The 14,455-nt window shown below is 34.2% G+C and overlaps 2 protein-coding genes across 2 annotated transcripts; both read left to right on the top strand.

Annotated features, from left to right (window-relative positions):
- The first annotated feature begins 1,531 nt into the window (after nt 1–1,531).
- LOC121256721 (aspartic proteinase-like protein 1) lies at nt 1,532–6,885 on the top strand. The gene is made up of 10 exons (XM_041157595.1): nt 1,532–2,062; nt 2,422–2,560; nt 3,371–3,612; nt 3,757–3,984; nt 4,117–4,255; nt 4,332–4,402; nt 4,487–4,586; nt 5,220–5,280; nt 5,457–5,528; nt 6,452–6,885. Exons 1-10 carry the CDS (start codon nt 1,740–1,742, stop codon nt 6,706–6,708), a joined length of 1,632 nt encoding a protein of 543 aa, XP_041013529.1. The 5' UTR covers nt 1,532–1,739; the 3' UTR covers nt 6,709–6,885.
- A 4,008-nt stretch (nt 6,886–10,893) lies between these two features.
- Nucleotides 10,894–12,198, top strand: LOC121256723 (heavy metal-associated isoprenylated plant protein 24-like). Its single transcript, XM_041157597.1, has 3 exons — nt 10,894–11,016; nt 11,234–11,446; nt 11,615–12,198. The coding sequence occupies exons 2-3, from the start codon at nt 11,287–11,289 to the stop codon at nt 11,908–11,910; spliced, it is 456 nt and encodes a 151-aa protein (XP_041013531.1). The 5' UTR covers nt 10,894–11,016; nt 11,234–11,286; the 3' UTR covers nt 11,911–12,198.
- Nucleotides 12,199–14,455: the final 2,257 nt, after the last annotated feature.

The raw sequence follows: 14,455 nt of genomic DNA on the forward strand, positions 1-14,455 counted from the left end.
TTATGAACTAGTCGTTTGTGGAAATATCTCACTCAACGTGGTTACGTGAGAGTCTATTGAGAGTCTTCTAATAGATATACAATATGTAATCTATGTATATAAAGTAGTGAACATTACAAAGAAGAAGGATTTACGGAATATAAAATTATAAATGCAATACAAGAGGATTCGATATTTAGAAAGAAGTTTCTATATTTTGCATTTGTAGCCGTTGGTCATGTGTTAGATTGTTTATTTTCATAGGTGTGCATGTAGTCGTTGCTGGATGATTTCTTTCCATACGTGAGTCTGTAGTCGTTACATCTTGATTTCGATTGATTGGGTGAATATTGTTAATAATTTCCCTCTTTATTACATACATTTTAATAAACATTCGATAAGCTTACAGTAGAAAATTAATGAAAAAATTGTCACGTGATATCAGTATGCTATGGTTTAGCCTTCAATTAGTTAGTGAGGCATATTAATATCATATGTCGACCAATCAAAGACTAATATGTGATCTCCCATTATCCTAATTGAGAATTTCTTAAACTTCAACCATTAATTTTGTAATAGTTAAAATGTGAAAACCAAATATTGATTTTACAATTACTATTTCAATGTTTAATTTTATATGGTATACAAATTATAGTAGTGATATAATAATAATTAATATGCAACTATTTTACTAGTTTTATAATAAAATCATTATTTTTTTTAATTTAAATATATCAAATTAAGAGGAGTATTATTATAGTTAAAAAAAGATTTTATAAAAATAAATTCATAAATTAACTTGACTTTATGTAATATAATATTTTTTTAAAATATAAATAATTTTACAATTGATAATTTATAAATTTATTTTTTTAAAATTATTTAAGTATTTTTTTTTTCAAAATTAAAACCGAAGTTTGCACTCTTAGCGGAGCATGAGTGGGGACCAAAATTTTGGTTCCAAATTTTATTTTTATTTTTATGTGGTAAGATGTTTGTTATTGTATTTCATTTGAAAAAAAATTTTCATATGTCATTATTTATTATTTCATATCTTATATTCTATAAAAAATACTCTTATATTCTATAATATTTAAAATTATAAATATGATTTATAAAAATAAATAGTGATTGATACACAATATTCATTCTAATGACTTTCAATTTGGAAAAAAAAAAAGAAAAAAATTATATTCATTATCTTAATTCTCATCTTCTATCATTTTATAATATGATATTAGATAATTGATTCATAAATGATATATAATAAATAATTTTTAATTATTTAATATTATATAATAAGATGACCAAAGTTAAGATAATGAGTATTTAAAAAAAATAAAAAATAAAAAAAGTCGAAAATTCAAAAGGTGATTTGATGTCACGTAATCATCGAACTCTTTTGCGTGGCGCTCCCTCGCTGCGTCTCTCTCCTTAATCACATCATAAACACCTGTCATAACAAATTGAATCATCCTACCACTACACGACGCTTGGTGCACATTGCTCACATGTCTCGAGATTCTTACCCTACGATATAGCTTTTTAGCAAAATCCCTGTTGCTAGTTTGCCACGATCACGGGCACATTATTGTTGGAATGGGTGCGCACCACACCCCCCATCGCGCAGTTTAGCATTGTCTTCTAGCTTCCTCAGAGTCCTCACACTGCAGAGCAGCTCACTCTGCAACTTCAGAGATCATTTAACGTCCGATCTATACTCATAATCTCCCTCCCTCTCTCTCTACATTTTGTACTTTATGGTTTGTTTTGGAGTCCTTATGGTGAATCGTGCGGTTCTTTTGGTGTTGCTGGCTTACCTCTCCGTGGATGGCTGCTCGGCGGCGCTCACGTTTTCATCGAAGCTCATACATCGGTTCTCCGACGAGGCCAAGGCGCTTTGGGTCTCGAGGGATAGTAATGCGCACGGGAGATCGTGGCCGAAGAGGAAAAGCGTTGAGTACTTCGAGTTGCTGCTGAGAAATGACTTGAAGCGGCAGAGGTTGAAGCTCGGCTCGCAGTATGAATTTCTGTTTCCTTCCGAGGGGAGCGAGACCTTGTTCTTCGGGAATGCCCTTTATTGGTGAGTCACCTTCAGTTTTGTTTGGTGCCCGACAAAACGTAGTGAAAGAGAGAGAATGCATTCTCTAAATGTGATTCTTGCTGAACATAGAGACCTCAGACTGTAGTCTTGTGCTCTATGGTTTCGTGGCATGTCTCTAAATTTTGGAACACCACTTTGAACAGTATCATATAGTTAATTTTGGGTTTGTTTTAATTCGAGCTTTTGAATTAGCGATGAAGATCTCAGTAGGGTTGAATGTTCACGGTTTCTAAAATTTAAAAGAGACACGAAAAAAAGGTATAATTCGTTATCTCATCGAAAAAATGCGCATTGTAAAGAACATATTGTCTACTCAACTACCTTGTCTATCTTTTCAGGCTGCACTATACATGGATTGATATAGGGACACCGAAGGTTTCATTTCTTGTTGCATTGGATGCTGGAAGCGATCTGCTTTGGGTCCCATGTGATTGCATTCAATGTGCTCCGTTGTCTGCCGGTTACTACAGTATGTTGGTAGGTTTGCCTTTACTAGCTATTATTTAGCGTTTTTTGCTTCACTTGGAATTTTGTACCCTTGTTACTGTCATTAAGCCAAGCATGAAAATTGCAATAATTGCAGTTTTTTGATGGATAGAGATGTCAAAAACGAAATCTCTGGTTGATTCAAATACTAGAAATCCGAAATCCAAAAAAGTCAGGTGAAAAAAAAAATGAAACACTGCAGGGTGCAAGTGTTGGTGATAAATCTCATTTTTTAGCAAAGACATGTGATTGTGAAACCACTACTTGTCTCCAAATCTTAAGCTGATAGGAAGAGTTAGATTTAATTATTGAAAATATATCCTTAATAAGGCTATACAAGCACCTGCCGAAGTGTATTTTAGTGTGTTTGATCTTTGCTTTATCAAATAATATATATTTTTCTCGGGTTCCCTCTATTCAGACTAGTTGCTTGTACATTTCAGTGGAATGTAGGATGCGTTTGATTCTTTGTGATCTTCTATTTTTAATCACCGATAAGATGAATGAATGTGTCATTTGTAAATGATGTAGAATGTGAAATACTCTTTTGCTCTTAAAGTGTTAAGACTTCTACTTGATATTTATAAGTGCTATTTTTTTCAAAATAATTCTTTCACTTTGCTTTTGCTCCTCGCTGAACTTCTGATTCTGCATTCCAATTTCCAAAAATAAAGAAAGGGTCTTAATGTAATTGCATTGCACTTGTTCTTTGGTTCGGCTAAAAACTGATACAGATTTAGCAGTTGATTCCAATGATTGATTGGCAGGTGCTCCCTCATTTTTGGGGCATCTATTATGCAGGATAGGGATCTGAGTGAGTATAGCCCATCTTTCTCAAACACCAGCGAGCACCTACCTTGCAGTGATCATTTGTGCGAATTGAGTGCCAATTGTAAAGGTTTGAAGGAGCCCTGTCCATATATTGCTGAATATGACTCTGAAAATACCACAAGTTCTGGTTTTTTGGTGGAGGAAAAACTACATTTGGCATCGGTTAGCGATCATGCAACACAAAATCATGTGCAAGCTTCAGTAATTTTGGGGTGTGTTTATATTGTTTGTCTTCCTTTCTTCCTTTCTGTTGTTGTGGTTCCTGTCATCTTTTGGACCTAACATGTATGGCACTTTTCTTACCGATATTTGAACTCATTGAATTACCTTTTTTCATATGCATTTTATCAATTCAGCTGTGGTAGAAAACAAAGTGGTGGTTATCTGGATGGAGCTGCTCCTGATGGTGTTATGGGATTGGGACCTGGAAACATTTCGGTTCCCAGTTTACTTGCAAAAGCAGGATTGGTTCGAAATTCATTTTCACTTTGTTTCGATGAGAAGGATTCTGGGAGAATTCTTTTTGGGGATGAAGGGTTGGCCACACAACAATCTACTCCGTTCGTGCCTATTGCAGGAAAATAGTATGCCATCTAAATACCTTTTTGACATGTTAATTCTAGTAGCTGAGTGAATTCGCTCTGCATGCCTTACTTCCAGAGATGCTATAGTACTATTGGTATGCCTTTGTAAAACTTGTTTGTTCATTATTTCAGTGATGCCTATTTTGTTGGACTTGAGCATTATTGTGTCGGGAGTTTATGTCTCAAACTAACCCAATTCCAAGCTCTCGTGGACAGTGGCTCATCCTTCACATATTTTCCCACTAAAATATGTGAAAAAATTGTTTCTGAGGTGATTCCTGTTCCTAATCTATGAAGTGCAAACTTTTCTCTTATATGGCCTGAAATATTATTTCTTTTAATTACAGTTTGATAAACAAGTGAATGCTACCAGGATCAACATCCCAAAAAGCACCTTTAAGTACTGCTATAATGCCAGGTTGGATGGTAGATGAGAAGAGCCTTTGAAATTCTTTTACCTATTTCTATGGCACTCATAGTTGTCTATTCTTTTGTGCATCAGTTCACAGGAGTTGCATAACATTCCTACCATGAGACTCGTGTTCATAATGAACCAAAGCTTTTTAATCCATAGTCCCATATATTCTGACCCTGAGAATCCGGTGAGTGAATCTACATTCTAACTTGTTCCCGTTTGAACATAAGCTCATGCAAATATTATTCCAAAAGCCATTGGTTTGCAAGAAAGTCCAAGCAAATTTCTGATACTTCACTGAGGAGTGAGTATGACATTGGTTGTTGTGAGTCGAGACATTCAGACACCTTTATCTCTTGACTTGGAACTATCGACAGTTTTAAATAATGTTTTGCACATTGCATCAGGAAATACGTGTTGGAATTTACCTGTCAATGAGGTCTGTATTTATAGAGAATAATGCAACTTGTAATACTTCCACCGTAACACCACTGATGTGTGCAAGCATGCACTAGCCACAAAAAAATTTGAAATTCAAAAATCAAAGCATAACTTCCAATGCTTGCCTGTCACATCAGTGGTGTAATGTGGCTGTTAGAAGTGGCAGTACTAATTTATAAATTAATTTTAGAAGTTTTCACATCTATGGTTTAGGTTTCCTTGGACCTTGAAATATTATTGTTGTTAGAAGCTGGGAAGCCTGAAAATATATTTTTGTTATTTTTCTAGAAAATATTCTTCAGTGATTTGATGTGGGGACTGCTTGTAGAATGGAATGTGGTTGTAATGTTAAATATCAATTTTCTGAGATGCGGTGCAGGGATTTACAACATTCTGCTTAACTTTACTGCCATTGGATTATGACTATGGTATAATTGGACGTGAGTATACCTCCCTACTTGTTGCATTCCCATACTATTTGCTGTTAATTTTGATCTATTGCAAAAAGTCTCATGATATACTAATGCATGTTTTTTTGTGTTTGATGCGTCACTTGCACACGTACTAATTTGCACATGCAAATTATTGATGACTCCGATTAACACATTTGGTGCAGAGAACTATATGATGGGTTATCGCGTAGTTTTTGATAGGGAACATATGAAGTTGGCTTGGTCAAAATCCAATTGTAAGTACAGAAGATTTCTTTGATTCTGTTCCTTTCAAGGATTGATTTTTCTAATCATTTCTGCTCATCCTACAAATTTAACCAGAATTTGTAACTACATGTCAGTTTTTTAGCTATATCATATTGTGGAATTATAAACTGACCTCTCAAAATTAAAACAGGGAACTAGCAGAAGTTCTTTTGATAATACTTTTAATTACAGATTCTATGCAAATCTATTGACTATATAATTTCTGAATCATCTTCTTTGTATTCTATTGAGCCACCTCATGATTTCATTTTATTTTGTTGACCTATCCCTACTCTTCACACACTAAAAATACCTTTTCTTATATTGCCTTTGTTACCACAACTAACCCACCCGATTTTTGACATTAAGATTTTGAAAAAAACGTTTGAAGAAGAAAGTTTTCTAGCACTGGAGATACTAATTCAATAGAGAAGGAAAAAAAGGACTTTCCATCTTACTTGGGATAATATCCGCATGTACTTCAGTGATCAGCAAATTTTCTGTTGACATGTAGGGATTGCATGTGCCACATAAGCTCCAACAAAACCCGTGTGGGAAATCCGAAACTGCATCCCAAATATTCCCCCAACTCTCCTTCATCTCTCGGTATTATCCACAGCTTCTTTTGAACACCCCAAATCCTGTAGCATTTCGTTGAGTACTGACTTCAATATTCTCCTCGTTTACATTACATTTTAGAACTTTAATAGTGGGTTGTTGATTACTTTTGTGTAGTTTGTTATCATTTGTCCTGTGGTTAATTTTTGAATTCATTTATTTGCTTCATCATTTGGTCCTCTAAACTGTAGGTTAAAACTAATTTTGATCTGTCATAATGCTGCATAGCTTTCTAATCTGGGAAAAATGTTTGTAATTCTAAGTTTCTTACTAGCAGACCACCTTGTCTGTACAGGTCAAGATATAAATGGCAAGCAAGTGCATCTCACACCTCCAAATGATGATGGATCGCCGAACCCGTTGCCAACGAATGAGCAACAGAGCATCCCGAACACACAAGCGATTCCACCTGCCCCTGCGGGTAAGGCTTCGGCACATTCCTCAGAAGCTACCCCTTGTCAAATTCCCTTATGGCCTGGTTTGATTAGTTCATTAGTACATCTGGTATGTCTGTGTGCTGGTCACCTAATTTTCTCTACCTTTGACTTGTAAATTCTATATATTCTTATCAGACTCTCCCGGACACGGTTATTGCATTGATTGGGGGGAGTTTTGGTATCTACTTTCGGTCTATAGATGTGTCTTGTTTATTTAAATGACCTCAGATCTGGTTCATCTATGCTCTGAACGCTTAAATTATTGTCTGTTTATTGAAATATTTTAGTGAAACCTTGTATTCTAGCACTAAGGGAGATTCAACCACCTAGTTTGTGTCTGTGACGAGGTCGGTGGATTATTGTAATTATAATGCTGGGAGAAAACAAGGACAGTTATATGAGCAAAGCTGAATGTCACAAAATTCAAAAAAGGATAAACATTCAGAGGGGCGGCAGAGACATGGTTCCAGGATGTATTGAAGAACATGTTGAATCAAGATATGGATTGTTGAATTACCGGCCACTGGGGGACATGGCGGAGACTGACTACCTTTTTATCTTTTCTTTTGTTTTTTAAAGGAATTGGTCGGTGGTTACGTGTTGGTTAATTGGACCTTATCAATTATCATCGATTGGCGAAGGACTTGACTTAAACGACCATGTCGATCTACTGACAATATTAGTGTGCGGTGGTGGTAACTTCATTTCTTTAGTACAAGATGCTTCCTACATATCTATTTCTATATTAACTGGACAATACGACCGTTTCTATTTTCAGTAAAAAATAAATAAATAAATTCAAAGAGGCTAGGTCTTGGGTATTTGTCTGCATTAGTCGCAAAATCATTTTATAAAAAGAAATTTACGAATTCATATAGATTGGCGTCGTACGTAAGATTGTACAAGAAGTTATGCCTGTTTGTAAAGTTATTCTTGTGAAATTTTTTTGTCGGTAATGGTAATCCTCTTATCAAAAACCATTTATGTTCATTTAGGCTAGAAACTTTTGGCAAGCAAAGGAAGAGTTGCAACATTCATATATATATATATATATATATATATATATATATATATATATATATATATCTACATAATACATTTTATAATATATATTATAAAATAAGAATATTTTTATAAAAGAAAATTTTATATATCATACTGTCGTTTCACTCTCATTCTATTATGTAAGATATAACACATTTATTATTATTAAATAATTTTTTATTAGATTATTCTTTATCATCTAATGATGATAAATATCATATTTTATATAGTGAGATAAAAATGTGATGAGTATAGAATATAATATTACTCTTTTATAAAATGATGTTATTTTTATAAAATATTATAAAAATTGAAGTGTGTTTTCGGTTTCGTTTGTTTTTAGGAAATTTTTCAACTCATTTCATTTCATATCATTTAATTATTATAATTTTTTTAAATTCTTATATAAAATAAAATAAACAATTTAATTATTTTAAAATTCTAAAAAAATAAATTTAAAAATATATTTTTTTTTAATATTTTATTTAATTTTAATTTTAATTCATTTTATTTTATCTATGAATACAAACGAGCCTTTAGTTTATATATAGCCCCGTTCATAAAAGGTGGAATTGGAGGGTATATTTTTCACTTGAATAAAACTACTATACTTCTCCATTTTGACCACTCTACATTTGATTACTGGTTAAAATTTTTTATTTTTTTTACTTAATAATTAAGAAATTGATTTTAAATGTATTAATATATTTTTTTATTTTTTAAAAATATTTAAATATATTAAAAAAATAAAATAAAATAAAAAATTACCGAACCACTCTTTTCCACTTGTATATGGCCCCGTACGTGCACCTTGCATTGCAGACTAGAGTCCTCTTTTTCTGCGCCTGCTGGGAGCAGAGCAGTTGTAGGTTGGGAGTAGGGGCCTCTCCTTCTCTCCTACAAATCTACAATCACCACCCCTCTCCATGCCTCTATAATGGTTTAAAAACCATACTTTTTACATATATATATATATTTTATAAAAGGGGGATGAAGGAAAAGACCATTCGATCTGACATGGTCAGTTATTTGTTAAATTATAGACATTGAATCTGGAGTTGCAGTCTGTTCAGTTTTGACCAACTAGTACGATATGGTGTTATATTAATATGCATACAATATGATATGGTATTGTTTTTCGTTGCTTTTTTTTTTTTTTTTTAAAGTATTTCAGTACATATGTAGGTGAGGATGCATGTCATGAAATCGGGTTATACATGGGGTGTAAGAAAAATCCAGAATTTTGATTTGGCGATGGCGATGGACGGTACATGACACGTGACTAACATCGAGTTATCACATTTCATTTAATGCATGTTGTCAACAGAAAATATATTTGAAGAAATAATATATACAAATTTAAATGCATAAATCTCGAGCTAAGTTTTTATAAAAAAATAAAAAAATTTTACCATAAAAAAATATAAAAAACTTATTTTCTTTATGGATCAACATGACTTTTAAGGGATGGTACGTAGCAATTATGATTAAATGTACAGCACATTTCAAATGCATGCATACATGCATACATATGATGTCTGAATATATATATATATATATAAAAAATTTGTATGTATAGTTCCCAATTAAACGGAATGCATGGGACAATATTGACTTTGGACGCAAAAAAAATATTACAGCTTATTCAGACGATGATGATCTAATTAAATTAGGCATGCAGTTAATGAGACCATGTGACTAGTAATCACATTTACTTAATCTTCAAGTAATTAAGATCTACAAATTAATTAAGGAGAGTTGCACAGGTATAAATATCCTGTAATCGTTTTGAAAAATAATAGAGTTCACTATTAAAAAATTACTTTTTTTCATGTCGGTTTCAATGGTTATTCACTTTTTTCAAAGCGATTACGCAATGGTTGCATAATTTATAGTTGCAAATATTTTTGCTCGCTGCATCATGGTCATGTAGACAAGAGAGACCATTAATTTATCCCTCTAATTTGTGGTTGCATGCTCCGATCCTCCTAAAAGTACTGATGATTTGGATAAAATTATATATGAGCGGAGTGGAATGATCATGATATAAGATAGAATCAAAGTCAAATTGCAGAGAAATAAATTAATTAAATGATCCAATTAAGGATCATGCATGGATCATGGATGAGCAGCTAGCTAGCAGCTTGTAGATCACACAAGTTTGTAATATGATTAAGACACTACGAAGTTAATTCCAATATTGCAAAATATGTTCTAGCTTTTTTTTCCAACATTTCTAAATTCGTATCTACATTAATTATTACTATAAAGATAGAGATACAAACTAACTTGACGATCATGTTAATCGATACACAATTTTTCATTTTATTTTACTTTTAAATTGACGGACGTATCACAATATAATATATTGATGATATATGTATGTATATATATATATATTGTTCACTAGTCTCACCTATAATAAAAGATAATAACGAAGGGAAACTTCGTTTTCAAAACGAAAGCGAAGAAATCCATTGGCTAAAAGCCCAAGAGATCACTTAGGATCTTATTTGTTTTTAGAAAACATCTTAAAGATGGTGAATCTTCTAGCTTTGATCAGCTACCTGGCACAGCAGCCAACCCCATTTATGGCTTTGTTTATTCTTCTTCTTTTTTTTTTTTTCGCCACTTTCACCTTCCTCCTTTTTCTCTATAGTTCCACCGTCCTGTTATACCTTTTTCTATTTCCTTTGAAAGTACGTAGCATCGATCTTATATACCCCAATCACAAGTTCCCAAGTGGACACATTGCTAGAGATTATAGAAGACCATTCCCCTTTTAACAGGCTAGCTAGGTTGAAACAATCACCGTCTTCGTTAAAGTATAATTTGTTGCCACGTGCCTATAATGGTTTGATCAGCCATTGATCGAGATGTATTTCCTATCCACGTGTCATGTGGATTACTTGCAACATGGTATCTGATGATATCGATGCCATCAATATCCATGTCGTCCCCATCAACATGCATTTAAGTATCAAAGTTTAATAATTATTAGTTGGGTGTACGTTTTTATTTATTTCTTCAAACTTTAATTTGACAAAGTGATCTCTTTCCTCAGGCATAGTCCACGAAACTTAACTGTTGTTTGATTACCTTAACCTTTCGTGTCCCCAAAGCATGAAACTTTGTTTCTAAGACAAAAAAAATATGGTCTTTTAGGCAAACTCAAGTCTACCTAAAATTAAGCTGTAGGTTTAATTTTAAGGAAATGGTCATGAAATGCCTATATAAGGAGACAGTACGTAGCAAAGGCTTATTCATTATTATAAGAGCAAAAGCCTAAAGTGGTGAGGGTGAAAGAGCAACGTTTGAAACAATTTTCTCTTGGACTTGTGTGTTCTCTTTCGAAGCTAAGAAGCTGGGAACTGTCGTAGTACGTGTCGTCTCTTTTCACTACTCTTCCATTTCTATTGATCTCCTGCATTTAGTTCATGGCCACTTAGACAAACAAGTTTGGAGTAGTAGCTAGACTATTCCCCTAATTTCCCTTTTGTTGCTTGTACTTCGACCTTTTGATCATCTCTCAACATACCTAGCTAGCTTTTCTCTAATCTTTTGCATCTCAATCTGCTCTATTATTTATTTTACAGAAGCTTATCCAAGACAGCAACACCCTGAATTAAGTGTTTTGAAGAGACAGAAGATGGGAGTTGAAGGTACTTTGGAATACTTGTCCGATCTGCTAAGCAGTGTCAAAAAGGGCAAGAAGAAGAAGAAGCAAATACAAACTGTGGCGCTCAAAATCAGAATGGACTGTGAAGGGTGTGAGCGTAAGGTCAAGAAAGTTCTCTCTGGTGTAAAAGGTATTATATATATATATATATATATATATATATACACGTATATTTCTCATCATTTTTTCTTTTTTTGCATGCAGTTTCATGCAGATCATGAGCTAGCCAGAGAAATTAAAACATGGCATGCATTTTCATTGTTTATGGTGTTGACGTTTTTGAATTAATTGTTTGCAGGGGCAAAATCTGTGGACGTGGACATGAAACAGCAGAAGGCGACGGTGACAGGATATGTGGAGGCAAAGAAGGTGTTGAAGGCAGCTCAGTCAACGAAGAAAAAGGTGGAGCTATGGCCTTATGTTCCATACACACTGGTGGCTCATCCTTATGTTTCTCAGGCATATGACAAGAAGGCACCTCCTAATATGGTGAGGGGCATTCCCGACACTGCCACCATTAAAGAGACTACGATGGATGACAGCTACACCCTTATGTTCAGCGATGAGAACCCAAATTCCTGCTCCATCATGTAGAGTTACTCTGTCAAAAATCTTCAAGAAAAAGCCACATCGATGATCACTGTAAAGAAAATCCGTATATACATATTGCGGCCATTGATGTAATATTGTTTTCTTCGTTTTTTTTTTTTTGTGAATTTTCTTTGCGAGGTTTTTGTGGTGAAGAACATCATGAGCTTGATCTATATATGTTCTTAATGGGACATGGTGCATGTGGGTTGCTCATCATCATGTTTTGTCATGAGCTCGATCAATAGTATAGGAGTATAGATTTATGTCGTGTTAGCGCAATTGATCTTTTTCATCAATATTCAAGATTAATATTGCATGGTGTTGATAATAATATTCCCAGGTGCAATATACGTACGGGAAGCTACCAACTACTCATAGATCACCATATTCCAAAAGGAAAAACTAGAACTACTTTCTAAAAGATAAATAAAGATACCTTGAATTACTTATTGATGGAAAACGGATCACTGATTGAGGGGTTAAAACGGCTCTCACCAGACATGCATAGATCAGTGATGACCATGTCAAAAAGGATTTATGCAAGATTCTAATATACGTAACGTCTAAAGTTATATCTGATCAAAATATTGCATATATATATATGTTACGATGGCCGGATTCAAAGAAAGTTTATACATTTTATCGATAATTGTCTTTATTGTGTTGGCGATGATCTTTTGTAGCAAACTATAACCACCGGAATAACTCACGTAGACCAAAATCAAATCCATTAATCAATTCTCTTTCGGGTTTTTTTTTTTGTTGGTTTTTTCCTCTTCAAAAGAAGGAATAGTCAACGTGGAATTCTAGGCTTGACTGGCCCAATTCCGTCCACTTTTGGGCTCTTTAGAATTCAGCTAGATAGGCTTAATTTGTTTTGATCAGGACAAGGGCCAGTCCTAATTACAAGACTGGTCTTACCTTGGGCTCAAAACTTTACAAATTGCAGGTAAAATAATGTCTTAAGAACATGTATGTTGTTGGTCGGATATATCAATTTTTTTTTTTTTAAAAGAACTGCACTAAACTTACATGTCCTAAACTTGTATTATTCAGTACTATCATTTTTAAATTGTTTTGAACATCATTTGATGGTTCTAAAAGAACATATCATGATTGATGTGTTTCGCACTCATATCAACATTGTTCATGACCATTATCAAGAAATGTCCCAGAAAAGGGCTTGGGGTGATATAGGCCGATGCCTAATTAGTTAGGGTAAAATATGTAGGGAGCTTCAATTCTCAAGAAAAATGGGTTCGAATTAGTTATCTCTGGTGTGTGCTGCCACCCATATATATAGAGCCTATGTTTAATTGATATGGCTTGCTTAACCGTGGCTTGGTTCCCTCCTACCCAGATTGGATTGCGGGCTGTTAGCATTTTGAATTTGGTACCACATCATAAGGGATTAATATCCAAGGCGAGTAATTCGGGCTGTTATCTTGCGGGGATGGTTCACTATAATTTTTATGTTACCTCATTAACCCTTATTAATGACAGTCGGGCCATAATCTTACGTAAGCAAGCCTGTTAATTATCATCTTGACTCTTCATTGGGTGGGTTCGTGATCCAAGATTTATGGACCTTTACAACATGGGGGCTCGACCCATTTTCTAGGAGAGAATATTCGTCTCTCCCGTTACCTTGCAGATTCTTATCACAAGGGTGTGATGAGAATCTCCACTCTATTTGCATCGTTTTAGGATGTTTACTCTATTTTCTTCACAGCCATTTCCTGACGACACATATTCCCATGTTTGGGTGGCTCGTGCTGTTTTACCTTCCACGTCTCCTTTTGCAACATGGATCACAGGATTTGTTTGTATCGCTTCCTACCTGCGACACCTGTCATTTCCTTATTTGCAATCAATCAACCATTGGTTGTTCCTTTAAATCTCCTCCTCTTTTTACATCTTAATTCTTGCCATTTCATTCCCTCTCGAACTTTGATTGCATTATGCTTTTGTGCCCGCCTCCAAACCTTAACTCTTTGCTCTTTGATTCTTCTCCCAACTTCTAGTTCCTTCGTCACAATAGCTCCCCACGATGCTTCTTGCTTCAGTGCTCATGGCTCCCATTCCTATTGTCCTCATGATTCTCCCAACTAGTCTGGGGTGTTGGTTCGTGTTGTCCCACTTACTTCGAGGGGCATCATTAGGGTTGTAAAACTATTGGTCTGGACCAGAAAAATTAACCGGACCAGATCGATAGTTTTATTGGTCGGTCTCGGGGTGTGGTTTATCTAGACCGGACTGGATCGAGGCCGACTGAAGGTGTGTATATATATAATATTATTTTATACAGTAGTTGTATATGTTAATTATGTAATTTTCATCCGAGGTATCACCATTGACCATATATACAATAAAATTATTTAATATTCATTAATCATATATAAATTGTTAAAGATATCACTTAATTTTAATTTTATTAATTTCTTATATTAATTCTTCTGTTAAAAAAAGAAAAAAGAGGAAAAAATATTCATGGACTGAATTGAACCGAATGGATCGATAACTAACGGTCCGGTCCAATAAAAATGAC

This window comes from Juglans microcarpa x Juglans regia, chromosome 3D (assembly GCF_004785595.1).
Source record: "Juglans microcarpa x Juglans regia isolate MS1-56 chromosome 3D, Jm3101_v1.0, whole genome shotgun sequence".
Taxonomy (NCBI): Eukaryota; Viridiplantae; Streptophyta; class Magnoliopsida; order Fagales; family Juglandaceae; genus Juglans; species Juglans microcarpa x Juglans regia.

What these genes read in the sequence shown, in the direction of transcription:
- LOC121256721 (XM_041157595.1), top strand. Translation starts at nt 1,740, where the DNA reads ATGGTTTGTTTTGGAGTCCTTATGGTGAATCGTGCGGTTCTTTTGGTG. An exon ending in CAAGCTTCAGTAATTTTGGG is followed by an intron (nt 3,613 to 3,756) that starts GTGTGTTTATAT and finishes TTATCAATTCAG; the next exon opens with CTGTGGTAGAAAACAAAGTG. An exon ending in GTGAAAAAATTGTTTCTGAG is followed by an intron (nt 4,256 to 4,331) that starts GTGATTCCTGTT and finishes TTTTAATTACAG; the next exon opens with TTTGATAAACAAGTGAATGC.
- LOC121256723 (XM_041157597.1), top strand. Translation starts at nt 11,287, where the DNA reads ATGGGAGTTGAAGGTACTTTGGAATACTTGTCCGATCTGCTAAGCAGT. An exon ending in AGTTCTCTCTGGTGTAAAAG is followed by an intron (nt 11,447 to 11,614) that starts GTATTATATATA and finishes AATTGTTTGCAG; the next exon opens with GGGCAAAATCTGTGGACGTG.